Below are 20296 nucleotides of genomic sequence, written 5' to 3'. Positions count from 1 at the left end.
TATAATAGTTTTCTAAATATGAATAGGATAAGATACCCAATTTAGGTAGATCCTATGACAATTTCCATTTTCCCTCCACTCTTTATGACGCTCAGTTATGAAAATATGCCATAAATGTATCAGCTTCTAGCTGCTATAATATAACATTCATGGTCAACAATACACATCTGCCTATATAATGAACATATATGTATGATATATTTCAGGAACAGCACCATCATCGACCATAAATTGAGTTCAATACCACACACAGATTCATGTTCTTCAATAGGGATGAATTGCAATGCAAAACACAACCCATCTAGGGTGGGGTTGTTTCTAAATTAAAGCAGCCATGTTTTCACAATTCTGGATACCTCATTCAACTTCGGTACAGTGAAAGTTGAAGCGTTTTATTTTGGAATACTTCTAATATTTATGTTTATTAAATGGGGGACTATCATGGTAGTGAAATAGATAAAGCAGAGAAAAACGATGATGGCCACACTGTTTAGCACCTGGGGTAGTGCATTATACAATCTCATTTAAGCTGTTGGTTTTCTATGAAATCCAGGTGGCAGTCAGCAGGTCTGAATGTAAATGTCACTAGAAGCCATAATGAAACCCAACATGAACATGGAAAGTTGCAGAGCATTATTAGACGATATCAGGTGCAAATTCCCCTTTATGAGGACCTACAGTAATGTATTTCAAACATTTGGCAGGTAGCATGATGTAACTCAGGCTGTTCTATCAATCACAGAAAGGGCTGTGTAATCAGATAGGGATTATCAATATGTACTGTATGGCTGTATAGAACGTCTACAGAGAATGGGTTCCGTTCTGGAGGACTTTATCTGACCATAAGATCACCCATTCATCTTAAGACACATATAGCAAATTAATGAACTGTATGATCATCCACATATGGCCCACAACAATCAGTTAATAGGTTGGCTCCATTTCGAAAAGAGAATGTCTAGTAGAGACAACACCTTAAAAAGGGGATGTCCACTACTTTAGAGCCCAATATAAAAAATTAATACTACTTGCACAGCTATTATTGGTGGATCACATGATGCTGTTGTGTCACATGACCGCTGAAGCCAATTTGCCATCACTGATCGGTTGCAGCCCTTCAGTATTCCATGGGAGTGGACAACTATTAAAAAGGAATAGTAATGGCTGCAGTCGATCAGCGGCCGCAGATTAACTGCAGTGGTCGAGTGGGGCAAAGGGAAGAGATTAAACAGAAGCTGGCTAGTAATGAGAACCCCTAAAGTCTAATAGTATATCCGATCAGAGACAATAAATGTGAGTTGTAAAAGAATTATCAAGATCAAACACGCTAGTACAATGAACTACATGGATAGTTGGGCTGGAGCAAGTACACAGGAGAAGAAACTTACTTTTTGGCATATCTCCAGTGCTTGATGCTGAAACCGTCCTACTTCTGTCTTGGCAAGGACTACTTCCATCCCTGTCTATAACAGTGGAATCCTCAGAAGCAGCCAAGCCAGATTCTACAGACTCTAACGGATCGGAAAACATTGCTGCTGAAAAGTCGGAGAACTGTAACTCCGTATCCTTATGTTGTCCATTTGGCAATTCACTGTTAAACTGTTCATAAGAGCTACTGTATGTATAATCGCTTTCAGCATTTGACTCATCTAGGTTAAAGTCATCCGGATTGGGACAGTCTTCCTCTTCGTCATCTTCATCATCTAATGGCTGTTCCAGCGAGAATGGTCCATTTTCCAAATGGCCATTTGTTTTTGGGGACTCTATCCATGTTGGATCTGTATTAACAAGTTCGGCATCCACATCGTCGTCATCATCTTTTTCAACAATTTCCTTTTCGGTATCTTCTTTCTCATCATGATCTTCCCCTTCTGAAGAAACATTACCTGCTAAAACTAGAAAAATTAAAGCAATCAACAGATACTTCCTTGGTATTGGTTATATAAGCACCATCAAGTTAATATATAATGGAAGCCATGTCAGTTTGATAGATCTGTTGTGCTGACTGAGCCAGAAGAGATAAAACTAAGGTGTCTTTCCCTGCACAAGAAGTCTGGGCCATAACTGGCCCTTAAGTGTGTGACCACAAGAACTGGAATTATGACAGATGTTCTGTCCAGTCATATCATAGGCTGGATGCGGAACTGCCATCCATATCTTTCACAACAATGTGGTACATACTGTATGATAAACACTAATGATTGTTCATCTAGGCACAGTGCTTGGTCCTTACAGGTGAGTGTGCCTGGTACTCCTGTTCCAATTTCTTCATTATTATCCAAATGCGGCTCAGGCCTACTCACATTAAGGAAGCGGAGCCATAATACCTGACAAGTATAGTGCAGAAGAGCTACTCTGCCTGAACAAGTGATAAAGATTGTTCTAAGGATCAGTGAAGACCTGATTTTAGTGTTAAAGGTTTCTTCCCTTTTCCCAGGGAGAGAAGATCTTTATTTTTTTTTTTTTTATTATTTCAAGTTTCCAATTTGTGTTTTTTTTTTTTGTGTTTTTTTAATGAGTTGTGAAAAAGAAGCTGTGCGCATCATACACACCGTATTCGTTGGCCGGCTCCTCGTCTGCAGCATCCTCCAGACAAACCGACTTCATCTTGGCTTCTGGCTGGCTCTCAACATCCTGCTCATTTTCTTCACTCTTTTTCTTTTCAGCCTCCCTCTCCAGTTCTTCAATTTCTTGAAGACGTTTCTCAAGTAGTTCTGCTTGACGTTTTTGCTTTTTTTTTAGTTTTTTCTTTTTATTTTTGGAAATCTTACCAACCTATTAAAGGAAAAACAATGTGTATCTTGGTTACAGGTTTTACCAGCAAAATGTAAAGTAAAATAAACTACAATTGATTGTACTCTGGACTTTTCATAGGAAAAATCTCAATGGTTGGATTATTATCACCACCTTCTCCATCACTGAATACACAGAACTAAACAAGAGCTGTGTATACAGTATAGGAAGTGCCTACAACACACTCCTTCAGACATGATCACTGCGTGTAGGCAGAAAGCAGGAGCTGCTGGGGCCCAACAGGCTCCGATCAGATCTAGTATGCAAGCAGGAGGCAGATTGCTCTATAAGGGCTTGCACAGACAACAGTATTATTAATTGGTCAGAGGGCGATTGGACAAAACATCGGATCGCACCTGGTCCAATGTTGGGGCCATGCACATGTCCAATTTTCCCACAGAGTGTGTCCGAGGAAAAACATTGCTGCATGTCAGAGTTTGATCCGATATTTAGCTCACACTCGGCCAAGTCAATGAGTGAGTGGAAACATTAGGCTGCACTCGAGTGACATCTGAGTGCAGTCTGATTCCTGCGTACTGATACAATGAAGAAGATGGAGAAATTTTGTTCTCCATCTTCTCCGCAGTGTCCTTTGATTTACTCAGAGAGAATCTGATCACACCACGGTGACACTGATCAGAGTGCCCAAATTGTTGCGATTCTGTCAGATGATGGAATCTATGGCCGTCTGCTCAAGCATCAACTGTGGCTAACAGACCAGCCAGGAGAAATAAGACTAATACTATAATATAGATATCTATGTTCGCACACACATGCGTATATTATAAATATTCAAGAAAGAAAAAAGGAGGCAGCACTACAATAAAATCATGAAAAAAATGGACTCTATGAGCCCATATGGTGTGCCACCAGAGATGGATGGGAATGACCGCTCTCATATCCCCACCCCAGGGCCGTGGTTTGGCAGATAAAATGGAGACTGAGTGTCAGCGTCTCAGTCTGGAGATGTGTGGATCTCCTGTGTGATGGTCTGTGCTAAGGCCTAAAGAGCCGGACCCGCTATATTGTGTAAACTTAATAACTTTGTCTTTTCACTTTGCGCCAGAAAAGGCTGCTCTTTTGTTTTGCTATCCTGAGCGGTATATGAAGTTTAAATAAACCTGCCAGGACATTTCAGCAATACGGCTTCCTGCACCTACCTCAACCGCAGCTGAGAGAGAACAAACCTCTATTAGGGAATGTTTCCACGATCAGGAATGGCTCAGTATTTGATCAGGATTGGACAAAGGTAAAATCTGCACCAAATCTGCAGCTAAGGTCACTGGCAGGTCACCTGCGTTTTTGATGCGTTTATTATGCGTTTTTTTCATGCTAAATTGTGTGGTTTTGTAAGGTAAATAAAGATATACAAAAAAAAAAAGAATTGTGATGTAATTTCCTTGTCCAACCTCTTCTTTTACATACTCCGTTGAAGAATAATGTTTACACACAGATAGATAGATAGATAGATAGATAGATAGAAATATATGATAATAGATAGATAGAGGATAGATCTATCTATTATCTATCTATCTATCGTATCTATCAAAATATCTATCCATATATTATCTATCTATAGCTATATCTAGCTAAAGACAGATATATCTATAGATAGCTAGACAGATATATCGATAGAGATATATATATATATATATATATATATATATATATATATATATATCGATAGATAATAGATAGCTAGATAGATATATATCGATAGATAATAGATATATATATCGATAGATGATAGATAGATGATAGATAGATAAATCTATAGATAATATTAAGCCCGATGTTCAGTAATAAACATAATAAAATGGTACATAAAGAGTTAGGCCGTGATCACACATGCGAGAAACTTGGACGAGTCTTGCATCTTAATACCCGGCACTGCTGTGGGCACTCGGGAGCGGAGAATGGGGCTGTATTTCTATACACGAAATCTGCGTTAGGTCAGAGTCACACTTGTGAGTAACTCGCAAGAGTCTCGCACCTCAATACCCGGCACTGCCGCCGGCACTCGGGACCGGAGCGTTCAGCTGCATAGAAATACATGCAGCCGCACACTCTGATCCCGAGTGCCAGAGGCAGTGCCGGGTATTGAGGTGCGAGACTCGTGCGAGTTTCTTGCAAGTGTGACCCCGGCATTAAAATCAATATCTGTTTAATTTTTTTTTCAAAATTGAAAAGAAAATGGCGTGGGCTCTCGCGCAATTTTCTCCGCCAGAGAGGGAAAGCCAGCGACTGGGGGCCAATGTTTATAGCCTGGGAAGGGGGTAATACCCATGGAGATTCCCAGGCTATGAATCTCAGCCAGTAGCTGTATATTTAGCCTTTACTGGCTATTAAAATAGGGGGACCCCGCAAAAAATGATGTGGGGTCCCCCTATAATTTATAGCCAGAAAGGCTACCCAGACAGCTGCATGTTGATATTCATAGCCTAGAAAGGAACCATGGATATTGGCCCCCCTGGCTACAAATACCAGCTCCCAGCTGCCCCAGAAATAGCGCATCTGTAAGATGAACCAATTCCGGCACTTAGCCTTTCTCTTCCCACTGCCCTGTAGTGGTGGCATATGGGGTAATAAGGGGTTAATGTCACCTTTGTAAGGTGACATTAAGCCGTCTTAGTAATAGAGAGGCATCAATAAGATACCTATCCATTACTAATCCTATAGTTGGTAAAGGGTTAATAAAACCCACACATATGTAGAATAAAGTAGTTTATTGAAATAAAAGACCACACAGTTTTGCCATCTTCATTACACTGGTAATCCAAGCGAAGGCATCGATCTTCTGAAATAAATAAATAAATAAACCAACAGTATACTGCCTGTGTCTGACGCAGTCCTTAATAACGAGTGTCCCACGACGAGTCCAGCTCTGCTACATCTGGATGCCTGACATAACTCTCCGGCGATCACCTACACTCTAGCTCTCGTGGACAGCTGACCGTGAGAACCAGCCTAGGGTGACCGGAGATAACCCCCGGTCACATGCACAGCAGTTCTCACGGTAAGCTAAGGTATCGCGAGAACTGCAGTGGATGCGGACTTCCGGCGGTGGGACTGGTAAGACCGTATGGAAATTAGTAGACATGCGGAATAGGCTGCCTTTACGCAGTTACTACGCATGTGACTAAACATTAGATGCGGTTTTAGAGACAGAGACAGAGCGTCGCCGCATTGTAAACAGACATGCTGCGTTCTGGAAAAGAGAATTAGATTTACCGGTAATTCGGTTTCTAAGAACCTTCCACGACAGCAGTATCGGAGGATGTCTCCCAGCCCTAATAGGGGACAGGAAACAAAGAGGTTAAATACCCCTCCCCTACCTGCAACCACCAGTGTTTTTTCTGGACACAGTAGCATGTATAGTTACCACTTAAGTGCAGGAATCATCCAATAAGAATATCAGATAGGGAGGGAAATTAGTGCGGTCGTGGAAGGTTCCTAGAAACCGAACTACCGGTACGTCTAATTCTGTTTTCTCCAGTCACCTTCCACGACAGCAGTATCGGAGTAATGCCAACAGCTAATTTCTTAGGGAGGGACAACTGCCTGCAGAAAGCGACTGCCATGGTCCCTATTGAAATTTAGTCTGTAATGCCTGGTGAATGTATGGACTGACGACCAGGTGGAGGCTCAGACGATGCGCTCTCTCTCTCTGCCCAGGAAGTCGAAACTGAACGGGTGGAGTGGGCTTTCAGCGATGCCAGGGGCGCAAGCTTCTGGCATGAAAATGCAAGGCAAATGGCCTGTCTGATCCAGTTAGCGATCGTACTTTTAGCTGCTTTTTTGCCTTTATTTCGTCCTTTCAACTGGACGAATAGGTTTTGGTCTATCCTCCAACCTTCCATTTGTTGGAGGTAGAAGAGGACCACCCTGCGGACATCCAGGGTGTGAAAGGCTTCTTCCTTCGGATTAGAGGGATTTGGACAGAATGAGGGTAGAACGATATCCTGACTTCTGTGGAAGTCTGAGACCACCTTAGGAATAAAGGAAGGGTCTAGCTTAAGAATTATGCTATCCATGGATATGGTTAGATATGGCTCCTGAGCTGACAAAGCCTGTAGCTCTCCTATATGCCTAGCGGTAGTGATTGCTACTAGGAAGACAGTCTTAAGGGTCAGGATTTTTAGGCTGATGGCTGATAAGGGTTCAAAGGGGTCCCCGGTCAGACTATTTAGGACAAGGTTCAAATCCCAAGGAGGGGTTTGGACATGGAGCCTAGGGCAAATCCTTGTTGCAGATGTCAAGAAACGTCTAACCCAACGGTGGCTTGCTAAATCCTGATCAAAGGAGGAACTAAGTGCCGACACCTGAACCTTTAGGGTACTAGCTGACAGCCCTAGATCCAATCCCTTCTGGAGAAATTCTAAGAAGTGTGCAATATTGGGATGGAATGGATCGGGTTTGTTTGGAAAACACCAGCATGAAAATTTTTTCCAAACCTTGCCATAGATGGCATTGGTTATTGGTTTCCTACTTCTTTGTGGGGTCTGAATTACGTCATTTGAGAGACCTCTGGCTCTCAGAATCTCGGCCTCAGTAACCAGGCCGCCAGTTTCAACTTGTGTAAGTCTGGGTGTAGCAGGGATCCCTGCTGAAGGTCAACTATCTGGGGAAGAAGCATCGGGCCTTCTAGAGACATGTCTGTCAATGCGCCGTACCAGTTTCTTCCTGGCCACATCGGTGCTACCAGAATCGTTGTGACTCGGTCTGCCCGGATCTTTTCTAGTGTTCTTGGTAACATAGGAATTGGCGGGAAGGCATATGCCAGAGCAAAGTTCCAAGGATGAGAGAAGGCATCCAGTCCCTGCGCTTCGCTTGAGGGGTTGAGGGAGAAGAAAATGCTTGACTTCGTGTTCTGACTGTTGGCAAACAGATCCACATTGTGACTTCCCCACCTCTGAACCAGGGATAGGAATACCTCTTGGTTTAGAGACCATTCTCCAGGATGGAAATCTTTCCTGCTGAGGAAGTCCGCCTGGGCATTGTCTGATGCTTTTATGTGCACTGCTGTGATGAACAGGAGGTGTTTTTCTGTCCAGGAAAAAATCCATGCAGCGGTTAATTTCAGGCTGGTGTATTTCGTGCCTCCCTGGTGTCGGAGGTAGGCCACTGTAGTCGTGTTGTCGGACATTACACGTACATGGTGACCTTGGATGAGGATAGATGCGGCTTTTAGCGCCTCCTCCACCGCTTTTAGTTCCCTCAGATTTGAGGAGCTGGACCTGATGTTTGGGGCCCACAACCCCTGGAAGTTGGAATCTTCTACTATGGCGCCCCAGCCTCTCTGGCTTGCATCCGTTGTGAGCACCTTCAAAAGGAAGTTGATCCCAGTTGACTCCCTGTTGAAGGTTCTGGGAGTTCAGCCACCATGAAAGGGAGGATTTTACGTGAGTGGGGAGAGGAATCCTTCTGGTTAATGCATTCTGGCGTACTTTTGAATGCATCAGGATGTGGGACTGAAGGACTCTTGTGTGGGCCTGGGCCCATGAGACTGCTTGGATGCATGACGTCAATGAACCCTGGATTGACATTGAGTCTCTTAAGGTCGGGATCCTCTGATTGCTGAATCTGGAAATCCTGTAGACGAGATCGAGTTGACGGTCCCTGGGTAAGAAGGACATTCCTTCCCCTGAGTCCAGAAGAACTCCTAAGAATTTTTTCCTCGAAGATGGATGGAGATCTGACTTCTCCAAGTTCGGAATCTACCCCAGGGATCTGAGGATATCCAGGACCTTCGTCACATCCAGATTCAGATGAGGAATGGATGGAACGACAATAAGAAAATCGTCCAGATACGGGATGATACAGATCCCCTGTTGTTGGATGAAGATCACGGCTTCTGACATGATCTTGGTAAAGACCCGTGGAGGTGACGAGACTCAGAATGGAAGGACATTGAATTGATAATGGCTGACTCAATGGTCTTGGGCCCCTGCATCCTGAGGAACTTCCTGTGGTCAGGATGTATCGACACATGATATTATGTGTCTCTCAGATCCAACGTAGCCATTACCCAGTCCTGACAAATAAGCAGGATGGCTGATCTGATCGGTTCCATTTTGAATCTTTGATATTTGATCACCTGATTTAGAGTTTTCAGATTTACGATGATCCAGTGTTTCCCAGAGGTTTTTTTTTATTTTTTTACCAAAAATAGGTGAGAGTAGTGACCCTCTCCCATTTCCTGATATGGTACCCGGGAGATTACTCCTGCCTGAAGCATAGTAACATAGTAACATAGTAACATAGTTAGTAAGGCCGAAAAAAGACATTTGTCCATCCAGTTCAGCCTATATTCCATTATAATAAATCCCCAGATCTACGTCCTTCTACAGAACCTAATTGTATGATACAATATTGTTCTGCTCCAGGAAGACATCCAGGCCTCTCTTGAACCCCTCGACTGAGTTCGCCATCACCACCTCCTCAGGCAAGCAATTCCAGATTCTCACTGCCCTAACAGTAAAGAATCCTCTTCTATGTTGGTGGAAAAACCTTCTCTCCTCCAGACGCAAAGAATGCCCCCTTGTGCCCGTCACCTTCCTTGGTATAAACAGATCCTCAGCGAGATATTTGTATTGTCCCCTTATATACTTATACATGGTTATTAGATCGCCCCTCAGTCGTCTTTTTTCTAGACTAAATAATCCTAATTTCACTAATCTATCTGGGTATTGTAGTTCTCCCATCCCCTTTATTAATTTTGTTGCCCTCCTTTGTACTCTCTCTAGTTCCATTATATCCTTCCTGAGCACCGGTGCCCAAAACTGGACACAGTACTCCATGTGCGGTCTAACTAGGGATTTGTACAGAGGCAGTATAATGCTCTCATCATGTGTATCCAGACCTCTTTTAATGCACCCCATGATCCTGTTTGCCTTGGCAGCTGCTGCCTGGCACTGGCTGCTCCAGGTAAGTTTATCATTAACTAGGATCCCCAAGTCCTTCTCCCTGTCAGATTTACCCAGTGGTTTCCCATTCAGTGTGTAATGGTGACATTGATTCCTTCTTCCCATGTGTATAACCTTACATTTATCATTGTTAAACCTCATCTGCCACCTTTCAGCCCAAGTTTCCAACTTATCCAGATCCATCTGTAGCAGAATACTATCTTCTCTTGTATTAACTGCTTTACATAGTTTTGTATCATCTGCAAATATCGATATTTTACTGTGTAAACCTTCTACCAGATCATTAATGAATATGTTGAAGAGAACAGGTCCCAATACTGACCCCTGCGGTACCCCACTGGTCACAGCGACCCAGTTAGAGACTATACCATTTATAACCACCCTTTGCTTTCTATCACTAAGCCAGTTACTAACCCATTTACACACAATTTCCCCCAGACCAAGCATTCTCATTTTGTGTACCAACCTCTTGTGCGGCACGGTATCAAACGCTTTGGAAAAATCGAGATATACCACGTCCAATGACTCACCGTGGTCCAGCCTATAGCTTACAGACAGAGAAGATCTGCAATCAGGGATTCTCGAAGGTGTGGGGACTGTAGGGAGGTAATTGTTAAACGGTGAGGAGGAGGACTCTCGAATTCTAACCTCAAGCCTTCCTGTTTGGTACGCAGGACCCACTGATTTGGGGTGATGGCCTGCCATTGGGAGAGAAAGCCCGAGAGTCGGTCCCCGACCGGAGAGCAGTCATTGCTTCTCAGGGGTCTGCTGGGTTTGGGCGACAAGGATGTTCCTGGTTTTACCCCCTTTGGGGTAGCTCCACCGACCCATTTTACCTTTACCCCTGTAATCTCTCTAGGGGACTTGCTCATGGGGGAGACAAAAAAAGCGTTTCCTAGAGCTTCTCTGCTCCGGAAGAGCTTTATTTTTATCTGTAGCCTTGTCTAAGATCTCATCAAGGGCCGGCACAAACATATAATGTCCCTGAAAGGGAATACCACACAATTTGGACTTGGAGGTAATGTCACCTCCCCAGGATTTAAGCCATAGAGCTCTCCTAGCTGAATTGGAGAGGACTGCAGACCTAGCGGCTACCCGTACAGACTCAGCGGAAGCATCCGCAAGGAACCCTGTTGCCTTCTGAAGAAGTGGTAGAGAGTTTAGTAGCTCTTCCCTTGACGTCCTCTGAGAAAGGGGATTCTCTAAACTATGTAGCCAGAGAAATAGGGATCTGGCAACACATGCTGAGGCCACATTTGTTTTCAGTAGATTAGTAGATGTGTCCCAAGATTTCCTTAACAAGCTCTCGATTTTCTGATCCATAGGATCTTTGAGCGGAGAGGAATCTTCAAAGGGAAGAGCCATTTTTTTGGTTACCCTGGACACATGTACATCTACTTTAGGAATTTCCCATAAAGAACAGTCCCCATCAAGAGGGAAACTATTCTTTAATTCTGACGGGACACTCAAATCTTTCTCAGGTAGGCCCCACTCATGGAGGACAAGATTTTCAATGTTTTCATGTATAGGGAACCCCTTCGGGGTCCTGGGCTTTAACCCCCCAAACATAACATCCTGAACGGAGTGGCTCGCTACCTCCTCCTCCACCCCCATGGTGCCCCTCACCATGGAAATTAGCTCTTCCATATCTTCGGGAGAAAAAAATATATTTTTTATTATCTTATCTGGGGGTGGAAGTAGAACCCTCATTCTCAAAAGTGTCCTCTGAACCCGAGGTACGGATCTTGCCTGAGTCAGAGTCAGAATCCACAGGAGCTAACCTCTTTTTCTTAGGAGGCGGGGGCTGTGGTGTCGGGGCCTGGGAAAGGGCCGCCATAGGTGACTGGACCTCCTGTCTGATGAGGGTTCTGATGCTGTCCAGAAGAGAGGGCTGTTCATTACGCAGCACTTCATCCGTACATGGTTGGCAGAGCTTTTTCTTATAAGTGGAAGGAAGCTTGGACGCACATGCACCACACTTGCGGTTGGGCATCCTATCCTTTTTAAGGGCAGGGACCTTGTCTCCTTGAAATGAGAGAGAAAGGTGAACTAAGACACTTTATAATTAACTGGACAGCAAGGGACCTCATCCACTAGTTACAGTAGGAGGGTGAACGCTAGGCTCTGCAGAAGCAGAGTGCAGGGGGTTTGTCGCCGTCCATACGGTCAGTCAGTCACTAGTCACAGAGGGATATAGACAGATGCGCCTTACCTGGAGGCTTTCCCCCGGACCAGGATCACATACGTATCGAGGTCGCCAGCGAGTTTAGTGCTCCTAAACTCCATAGGGGGTGATGCAAGCAACGCCCGTCATGGCTGCTGCGGGATCAGGACGCCGGCCGGCGCGCGTGTGCGCTCCAGCGCATAGGGACGAAACCGGAAGTTCGGGCACGTCACTTCCAGTGCGCGTGCGGCCTCCGGAAGCATCGAGGACGGAGGAGAAAGCCAGGGAGCTACAGGAGGACCCCGATGCACTTCACCGCCCTGCTTTACCTCCCGAGGAGGCGCAGGAAGGGCGGGATAGGGGTCCCAAGTCGCGCGGAAGACGCGGAGATGGGAGCAGTCACAGGAGGAAAAGAACGGAGCCCCCGACCTCGACTGCCCGGCATATGCAGGTAACAGCGCTCCCGATCGCCAGCCACGGCAGCACTATCAGAAAACCTCTTCATGCCCCACATGGGACAGGAAAAACACTGGTGGTTGCAGGAAGGGGAGGGGTATTTAACCTCTGTTTCCTGTCCCCTATTAGGGCGGGGAGACATCCTCCGATAGTGCTGTCGTGGAAGGTGACTGGAGAAAGACGCGCCGCATGTCCGTTTACGCGGGTCTCCCGCAGGCGTCTTTTAAAGCATAGTGGAGACGGGATTTCAAGAAATCCCCTCCACTATGCTGTAACATCTGGACGCTGTGGCTGTACGCAGCATCAAACACGCAGTGTTTCCTGACCGTGGAAACATATCCTAACAGTTATAAAAAGCAGATCATTGTATCTAATTAGATTTTTTTTCCTTTTCAGACATGCTTGCACTACTTTGTCATGCAAAAGCAATATATTAAGGAAGACTACAAACAAGTTCCAATTTACATTCAACCATAAGTACTGTACGTATTATTCCACTGGATCTGTATAGTTTAGTCCTTAAGAATTTAAAGAGTATGGTTTGGAAACGTATTCTCCCAGTAAATTCAAGAATATCTTATTTTAGTATCGATTAATAGTAAAAAGACTGTTTTACTCGGAAAGTAACAAAAAAAATAATAAAGGCAACTTTTCAGTATTATGATTCTGCAAAAATGACTATCATACAAAGAAAAAATGGCACAATTACTGTAAATAAAACAAATAATTAATGTTTGACACAGCAGTCTAAGCTAAAGTCAGATCAATTAAATTGGTGTCAGATTACCAACTACATAAGTCTCTAAGCACTGCCAAAGCGGGTAATGAGATCACTGATGACAGGTCATGGCAGACTAAAGGCCCCTTCACATTAAGCGACGCTGCAGCGATACCGACAACGATCCGGATCGCTGCAGCGTCGCTGTTTGGTCGCTGGAGAGCTGTCACACAGACCGCTCTCCAGCGACCAACGATGCCGGTAACCAGGGTAAACATCGGGTAACTAAGCGCAGGGCCGCGCTTAGTAACCCGATGTTTACCCTGGTTACCATCCTAAAAGTAAAAAAAACAAACAGTACATACTTACCTACCGCTGTCTGTCCTCTGCACTCCTCCTGTACTGTCTGTGTGAGCACAGCGGCCGGAAAGCAGAGCGGTGACGTCACCGCTCTGCTTTCCGGCTGACCGACGCTCACACAGACAGTACAGGAGGAGTGCAGAGCACAGCGCTGGAGGACAGACAGCGTTAGGTAAGTATGTACTGTTTGTTTTTTTTACTTTTAGGATGGTAACCAGGGTAAACATCGGGTTACTAAGCGCGGTCCTGCGCTTAGTTACCCGATGTTTACCCTGGTTACCAGTGAAGACATCGCTGGATCGGTGTCACACACGCCGATCCAGCGATGTCCACGGGAGATCCAGCGACGAAATAAAGTTCTGGACTTTATTCAGCGACCAACGATCTCCCAGCAGGGGCCTGATCGTTGGTCGCTGTCACACATAACGATTTTATTAACGATATCGTTGCTACGTCACAAAAAGCAACGATATCGTTAACAATATCGTTATGTGTGAAGGTACCTTAAGAGACCAGCGTGCCTATGACATATTGCAAGATGATTTTATTTACTGGATTTTTCCATTAATTATAATAATATCACCAAAAATTAATTCCTAGCAATAAAAACCAAAAGCAGTACCCTGTAAACTTCAAATTACCTGGTAAATAAATGAAACCTAAAAAAAACAAACAGTAAAGAAAGTATATTAAAATTTGTTGACCTATATTAAAAGTTAAACATAGGAGAAGCTTACCTTTAAAGGGGTTGACCACTACTTTGACAACCCCTTCTCTATCAGCATGATTGCACCAATATAAGACCACCTATACCCCCCTCCAGTGGTGCTGGTACTTGCGCTCTCCGGAGCTTGCGGCACATTGCTATGTCACACAAGCACTGTAGCCAATCAGCGCTGGCTTCACTCTCCCCACCTTCAGATGAATGACCTAAATCTGGAGGAAGTGAGAGGCCAGTCCCACCTCTGACTTCTTTTTGATTTCTGATTCGTTCAAAGGCGGGGAGAGTGAAGCTAGCACTGATTGGGCACCAGGCTCACGTGACATAATGTAACGTGAGCCTCAAAAGAGCGAGGGCTGACAACGCTGGAACAGCACCTGTAGTAAGTGTAAGTGTATATTACAGGTGGAAACATGCTGATAGAAAAGGGGTTGCCCAAGTAGTGTACAACACCTGTAAGAACTGACACAGATAAAGAGATAAAATGTAGATCAAAGACACAACTGGAATATATAGCGCTGCATACTACTACACACACATTCATTTGTAAAAATTGTATTTCCAAGTACTTACTGGTTTTTGTTGTGGAGCCGTGCTTACTAAAAAAAAGAAAAAAAAAGAATACAAATATTAACAACCCTCAGAACATAACATACTAAATATTTATTTTACTCATTTATATAGTGCCACTAATTCACACAGTGCCATACAGATATTTTCATCACTGTCCCCAAGGGGGCTCAGAATTTAGTTTCTCAAAATCTTTGGAGTGTGGGAAGAAATCGTAGTTCTCAAAAACAAGAACTGGCTTTTTTGTGTGGAGGAAAATGGGGGTGCGTCTTATAGTCAGATTGTCCCTAATCTGGCTGTGGTGGGGGAGCAGCAGCGGAAGATCAGCGGGTCACAGGAGGCTGGAGTCGGCTGCTGTGGCTAAATCCTGTGCCTGCTGCTAAAGAGAAATTAATATTCACTCCATTCCACGCCCATGGGAGGGAAAGGAGTGAATATTCATTTCTCTTTAATAGCGAGCACATTGTTATTCGCAGGAGCCGGCTTCTTGCAGCTGCCCAGCGATAAAGTGTGCTGACTACTTAAGGCAATGAATATTCACTGCATTCCACTCCCAAAGGCGAGGAATGCAATGAATATTTCTTCCCTTTAGTCGCAGCACACGCGAAAGCCCGGCAGCTGCAGAAACCCAGAGGCTGCGGCTGACACTGTGCTCGCTAAAGAGCAATGAATACTCACTGCACTCCACGCACACAGTCCCGGCATGGGGAGCAATGAGTATTCTGGCAGCTGTCCTCAGCGGCTTATAAGCAACGCATGACGTCGCTGCCATGCGCTGCTTACAAGCATAAATCAGCTGTTTGCACTGGAGCAGGACACTGTGAGGGTGCCTGGGGGCCATGCATACCAGGATGGGGAATGCGGCCTATCAAACCAGGATAATGATGGGGCCATGCATACCAGGACTGAGATGGGGGCTCTGTATACCACGATAGGGATTGGGGCCAATTATACCACGATAGGGATTGGGGCCAATTAAACCACGATAGGGAATGGGGCCATGCATACCAGGATATGGATGGGGCCATGCATACCAGGATGGGGGGCAATCATAAAAGGATAAGGATGGGGCCATGCATTCCAGGATGGGGATGGGGGCCAATCATGCCAGGAAACGGATGAGGTCATGTGTACTAGGCCGGAGATGGGGTCCCTGCATACCAGGATAGGGATTGAGGCAATGCCTACCAGGATGAGGATGGGGCCATGAATACCAAGACAGAGATGCGAGCCCTGCATATCAGGATGGGGGATAGTAAGTATAGAATTGACCACATTTTTTGCTTCAATTTTTTTTCTAATTTCTTCCTCTAAAGCCTAGGTGTGTCTTTATTCCGGAGGGTCTTATAGTCCGAACAATACAGTAAATGCTGCACACTTTATATAATTGCCTTATTGCAGTTGCCCACACCAATTGATTATAGACCATCTAAAGAAATGGCACAAGTAATTTTCTGCATAATTTATCAAAAATATTTCATCCAGTGTACATACAAATAATTTCATAGCAATATATTCACTACTGTGAACAATATATTCAGGCTTCGATATGGGCTTCAGAGCTGCAGACAGTTCCTCGGCGTTGTTCATGCGTCCATGAGCGCTTCCATGAAATGAACAGGAGTGCAGAGACACTCACCAACGAAGAGGGAAACACACCTGCAGGGACGTTTCAGGAGACATCCCCTTTCTCAAGCTTTGGGTCCCCCTGAAACGTCACTTCAGGTGTGTTTCCCTCATCGTTGGTGAGTGTCTCTGCACTCCTGTTCACTGAAGCGCTCATGAGCGCATGAACAATACCGAGGATCTGTCTGCAGCTCTGAAGCTTGCTGAAGCCAGTATCAAAGCCTGGATGTATTTTTCACAGTGGTAAATATATTGCTATGAAATTATTTGTATGTACACTGGATGAAACATTTCTGATAAATTATGAAGAAAATTACCTACTGTGAACTCAGAGACCAGCACTGCAAGACTGAGCCACTTTGAAGGAACATTTCAAGACGTCTAAAATGTATATGCTTTCTGGTTTGTGCTTTAAAAGCTAGCTGAAAAAAATATATATATATACTGAAGACGAGTTAGATGGACGTATACATTGAAACTCAAAAGAGTAGTATGGCACGAGCTTACATACATTTTGGCGTCTATATCACATGCACATGGGTGAACATAGCATTAGCATGACATTTACATCAGACTGCACAAACCCGGATGTATGAATCCTGTTGAGTATGGACTGGAATGCAGACACCAGCCGTGTGTTTCATCACCCGAATTTAACAGCCTCATAGGCATATAAGAGGCTTTTAGCTTCTGGTCAGGAGACCCGTAACCGATCCTTTCATTGTGGTTCATCCTCGCAATGTAAACAAACATGGATGTGTGAATCTAGACTTAACATCTACAGACCTAAAGGGAACCGGTCAATGGATTCATGGTACCTGAACCACAATTGCAGCCAAGGATGTTTTACCCTGAAACACTGTGGCATTTCAGAGAAAACATGGTTTGAAAAGCCAGTTGGGGACCATAAAAAGAGACCTAACTAGTTTGATGACATCCCAGGCTAACCTTGATGAGTTTCTACTACTGAGAGAGAAAAAAAGAAATAGACTAGTGATGCGCACGCCTTAAATAAAAACAGCTTTTATTGGTGCATCTAGTGATACACTCATTTCTACTACTGTACTCTACACATACACCCAAGTCCTTACCTGCTGAACCAGATGGAGGCGGTGCACCAGCTTTCTGCCATTCTGTGGCTTCTGCTGCCATTCTACGGACATAAGCATCATCAACGCACATCAAGATGTTTTCCGGTTTTATATCTGTATGGATGATTTTACATTTGCTATGCAAATAGTCCAAGCCCTGAAGGACCTACAAAATACAAGCAATTACCGGATTATTTGGAAAGATTCTTTATTTAGACAAAATAAGCTTTCTTGAACATGGATGGATTCGGTACACGTAAATATCTATTTTAAAGCTCAATTCTAGTAATATTCATTATGGTAATAGTAGGATGAAATGATCACACAGATGGGAGAATGTAATAATATAATAATAATAATAATCTTTATTTATATAGCGCCAACATATTCCACAGCGCTTTACAGTTTAACAGTTTCAAACACAAAAGTCATAAGTAACAACGTTAACAATACAATAATTAAAGCAAAATAAGACGACCCTGCTCGTGAGAGCTTACAATCTACAATGAGGAGGGGGAGATGCAAAGTACAGGTGTGTATTTACAATGATGTATTTACAATCATGGTCCAGCCATCTTCAGGGGTTGGGGAATAGATGGGGATAGTGAATGGGCTACACACACACAAACATAACATAACTTTGATTAGTGAACGTGATAGGCCGCTCTGAACAAATGTGTTTTGAGCGAGCGCCTAAAACTATGCAAATTATGGATGGTCCTAATATCTTGGGGTAGAGCATTCCAGAGGATAGGCGCAGCACGGGAGAAGTCTTGGAGTCGGGAGTGGGAGGTACGGATTAGTGCAGAGGTTAATCGAAAGTCATTTGCAGAGCGCAGTGGTCTGTTAGGCTGATAGACAGAAATGAGGGAGGAGATGTAAGGGGGTGCCGCACTGTGGAGAGCTTTGTGGGTGAGAACAAGTACTTTGAATTGTATCCTGTAATGAATGGGTAGCCAGTGTAACGACTGGCGAAGAGCGGACGCGTCAGAGTAACGATTAGCCAGATGGACGACCCTGGCTGCTGCATTAAGGATGGACTGGAGAGGGGAAAGTCGAGTGAGGGGGAGGCCAATTAATAGAGCGTTACAGTAGTCCAGGCGGGAGTGGATCAGGGCGACAGTGAGGGTTTTAGCTGTCTCCATGGTGAGAAAAGGGCGGATTCTAGAGATGTTCTTTAGGTGTAAGCGGCACGAGCGGGCAAGAGATTGTATATGGGAGGTGAAGGAGAGATCAGAGTCAAACATAACACCCAGACAGCGCGCCTGCTGCCGGGGTGTTATTATGGTGCCACCCACAGAGAGGGAAATGTCAGATTTAGGGAGGTTAGTAGATGGTGGGAGCAGAAGAAGTTCAGTTTTGGAGAGGTTGAGTTTCAGATAGAGAGCGGACATGATGTTGGAGACTGCGGACAGACAGTCAGTGGCGTTCTGTAGTACAGCGGGGGTAAGGTCAGGGCATGACGTATATAGTTGTGTGTCGTCGGCATAAAGATGGTACTGAAAGCCAAATCTGCTGATGGTCTGTCCAATTGGGGCCGTGTAGAGAGAGAACAGAAGGGGGCCAAGGACTGAGCCCTGAGGTACCCCGACAGCGAGAGGAAGAGGAGATGAAGTGGAGCCAGAGAACAGAACACTGAAGGAGCGGTCAGAAACGTAGGAGGAGAACCAGGAGAGAGCAGTGTCCTTAATGCCTAGTGACTGGAGCCTAGAGAGAAGGAGAGGATGGTCAACAGTGTCAAAAGCTGCAGAAAGGTCAAGAAGAATGAGCAGAGAGTGGTCACCATTACGTTTTGCTGTCAGAAGGTCATTGGTCACTTTGATGAGTGCAGTTTCTGTCGAATGTAGGGGGCGGAAACCGGACTGTGAAGGGTCTAGGAGGGAGTGAATGGAGAGGTAACGGGTAAGGCGGGAGTAGACTAGGCACTCCAAGAGTTTAGAGATGAAGAGGAGATTGGAGACCGGTCTGTAGTTGTTTGTGCAGGATGGGTCGAGGGTGGGTTTCACCCAATGTAAAATCACTTGTAACTTATTTTTCCTCATGTGAAACAACACATGCCACATTGGAAAATGATTTTCACAAGACTTGATTTTTCATTAGTGTTCTTGTGATATACAGCGACCATAGATGCACAAGACTACAAGTCTAATAACATGTACAGTAGACCGCACTGCCATCAGAAATACTTCCTCTACATAGAAAAGTACTCCCAGTAGCCTCTCTCCATGAGCCTCCAGCCTGGAAAAAATTGACTGTAACAAAGTCGAAAATAGCATAACAAATTGGGTGCAACCAAAACAGATTCAAAATAAACAAAAATAGACAAATAAAAAGCGCAAAGTCACTGATGAATTGGGACTCTCTTTCTCAGGCGCTACATTATCTTATTATTTGTAAAAACTTGAGAGAAAAATGAGCACACACAAGCACACTGTATATGTATTAGTACTTGGCAAGGCTTGCACATAAATGTCTATTATCCATAAGCGGATAGAAAGGCTGAAAAGAGTAAAATCAGAGAAATTGGGTTATTTTCTAAGCCAGAACAGTTCTGACAAATAATGCTTAAAGCACCACTCCAGTGTTTTCCTTTGAGTGCTGATGTGGTGCTTCTCATCAGGCATCTTCACTTTTTTTTGGCATCGCTCCGATCCCGCGGAGCTATCTTGTAACATCAACTTTTGACTGGCTGGAAGCCAGAAGTTACGTCACAAGCTCTCAATGCATGTCTATGGGAGACAGAACGAGACTCGACTTGGACAGAGGTGAGACCTCTGGCTTGCTCCATGAAGCACTGGAGCGATGTGGCAGATCACAAACTGCAGGAGACGGATGACGGTGATAAAATGTGAAGACAGCGACATGTAAGTA

General features: G+C 44.5%; 1 protein-coding gene across 6 annotated transcripts in view; it reads right to left on the bottom strand.

Moving 5' to 3' along the window:
• The window catches only part of SRPK2 (SRSF protein kinase 2), a 225307-nt gene that overhangs the window by 33342 nt on the left and 171669 nt on the right, over positions 1-20296 (bottom strand). For 3 of the 6 annotated variants that reach the window (XM_069765090.1, XM_069765091.1, XM_069765093.1), the window contains 5 exons: positions 17426-17591; positions 14712-14737; positions 14059-14076; positions 2553-2775; positions 1389-1895 (listed from right to left, as the gene is read on the bottom strand). In XM_069765090.1, the coding sequence (XP_069621191.1) occupies positions 1389-1895; positions 2553-2775; positions 14059-14076; positions 14712-14737; positions 17426-17591 (940 nt within the window). The remainder of the gene's footprint in view (positions 1-1388; positions 1896-2552; positions 2776-14058; positions 14077-14711; positions 14738-17425; positions 17592-20296) is intronic. The other 3 variants (XM_069765092.1, XM_069765094.1, XM_069765095.1) reach the window with 1 other exon arrangement.

The sequence above is a fragment of the Ranitomeya imitator genome, chromosome 4 (assembly GCF_032444005.1).
Source record: "Ranitomeya imitator isolate aRanImi1 chromosome 4, aRanImi1.pri, whole genome shotgun sequence".
NCBI classification, from domain to species: domain Eukaryota; kingdom Metazoa; phylum Chordata; class Amphibia; order Anura; family Dendrobatidae; genus Ranitomeya; species Ranitomeya imitator.
The sequence above is the reverse complement of the archived record's forward strand: the minus strand, read 5'-3'. Positions and strand labels throughout refer to the sequence as shown.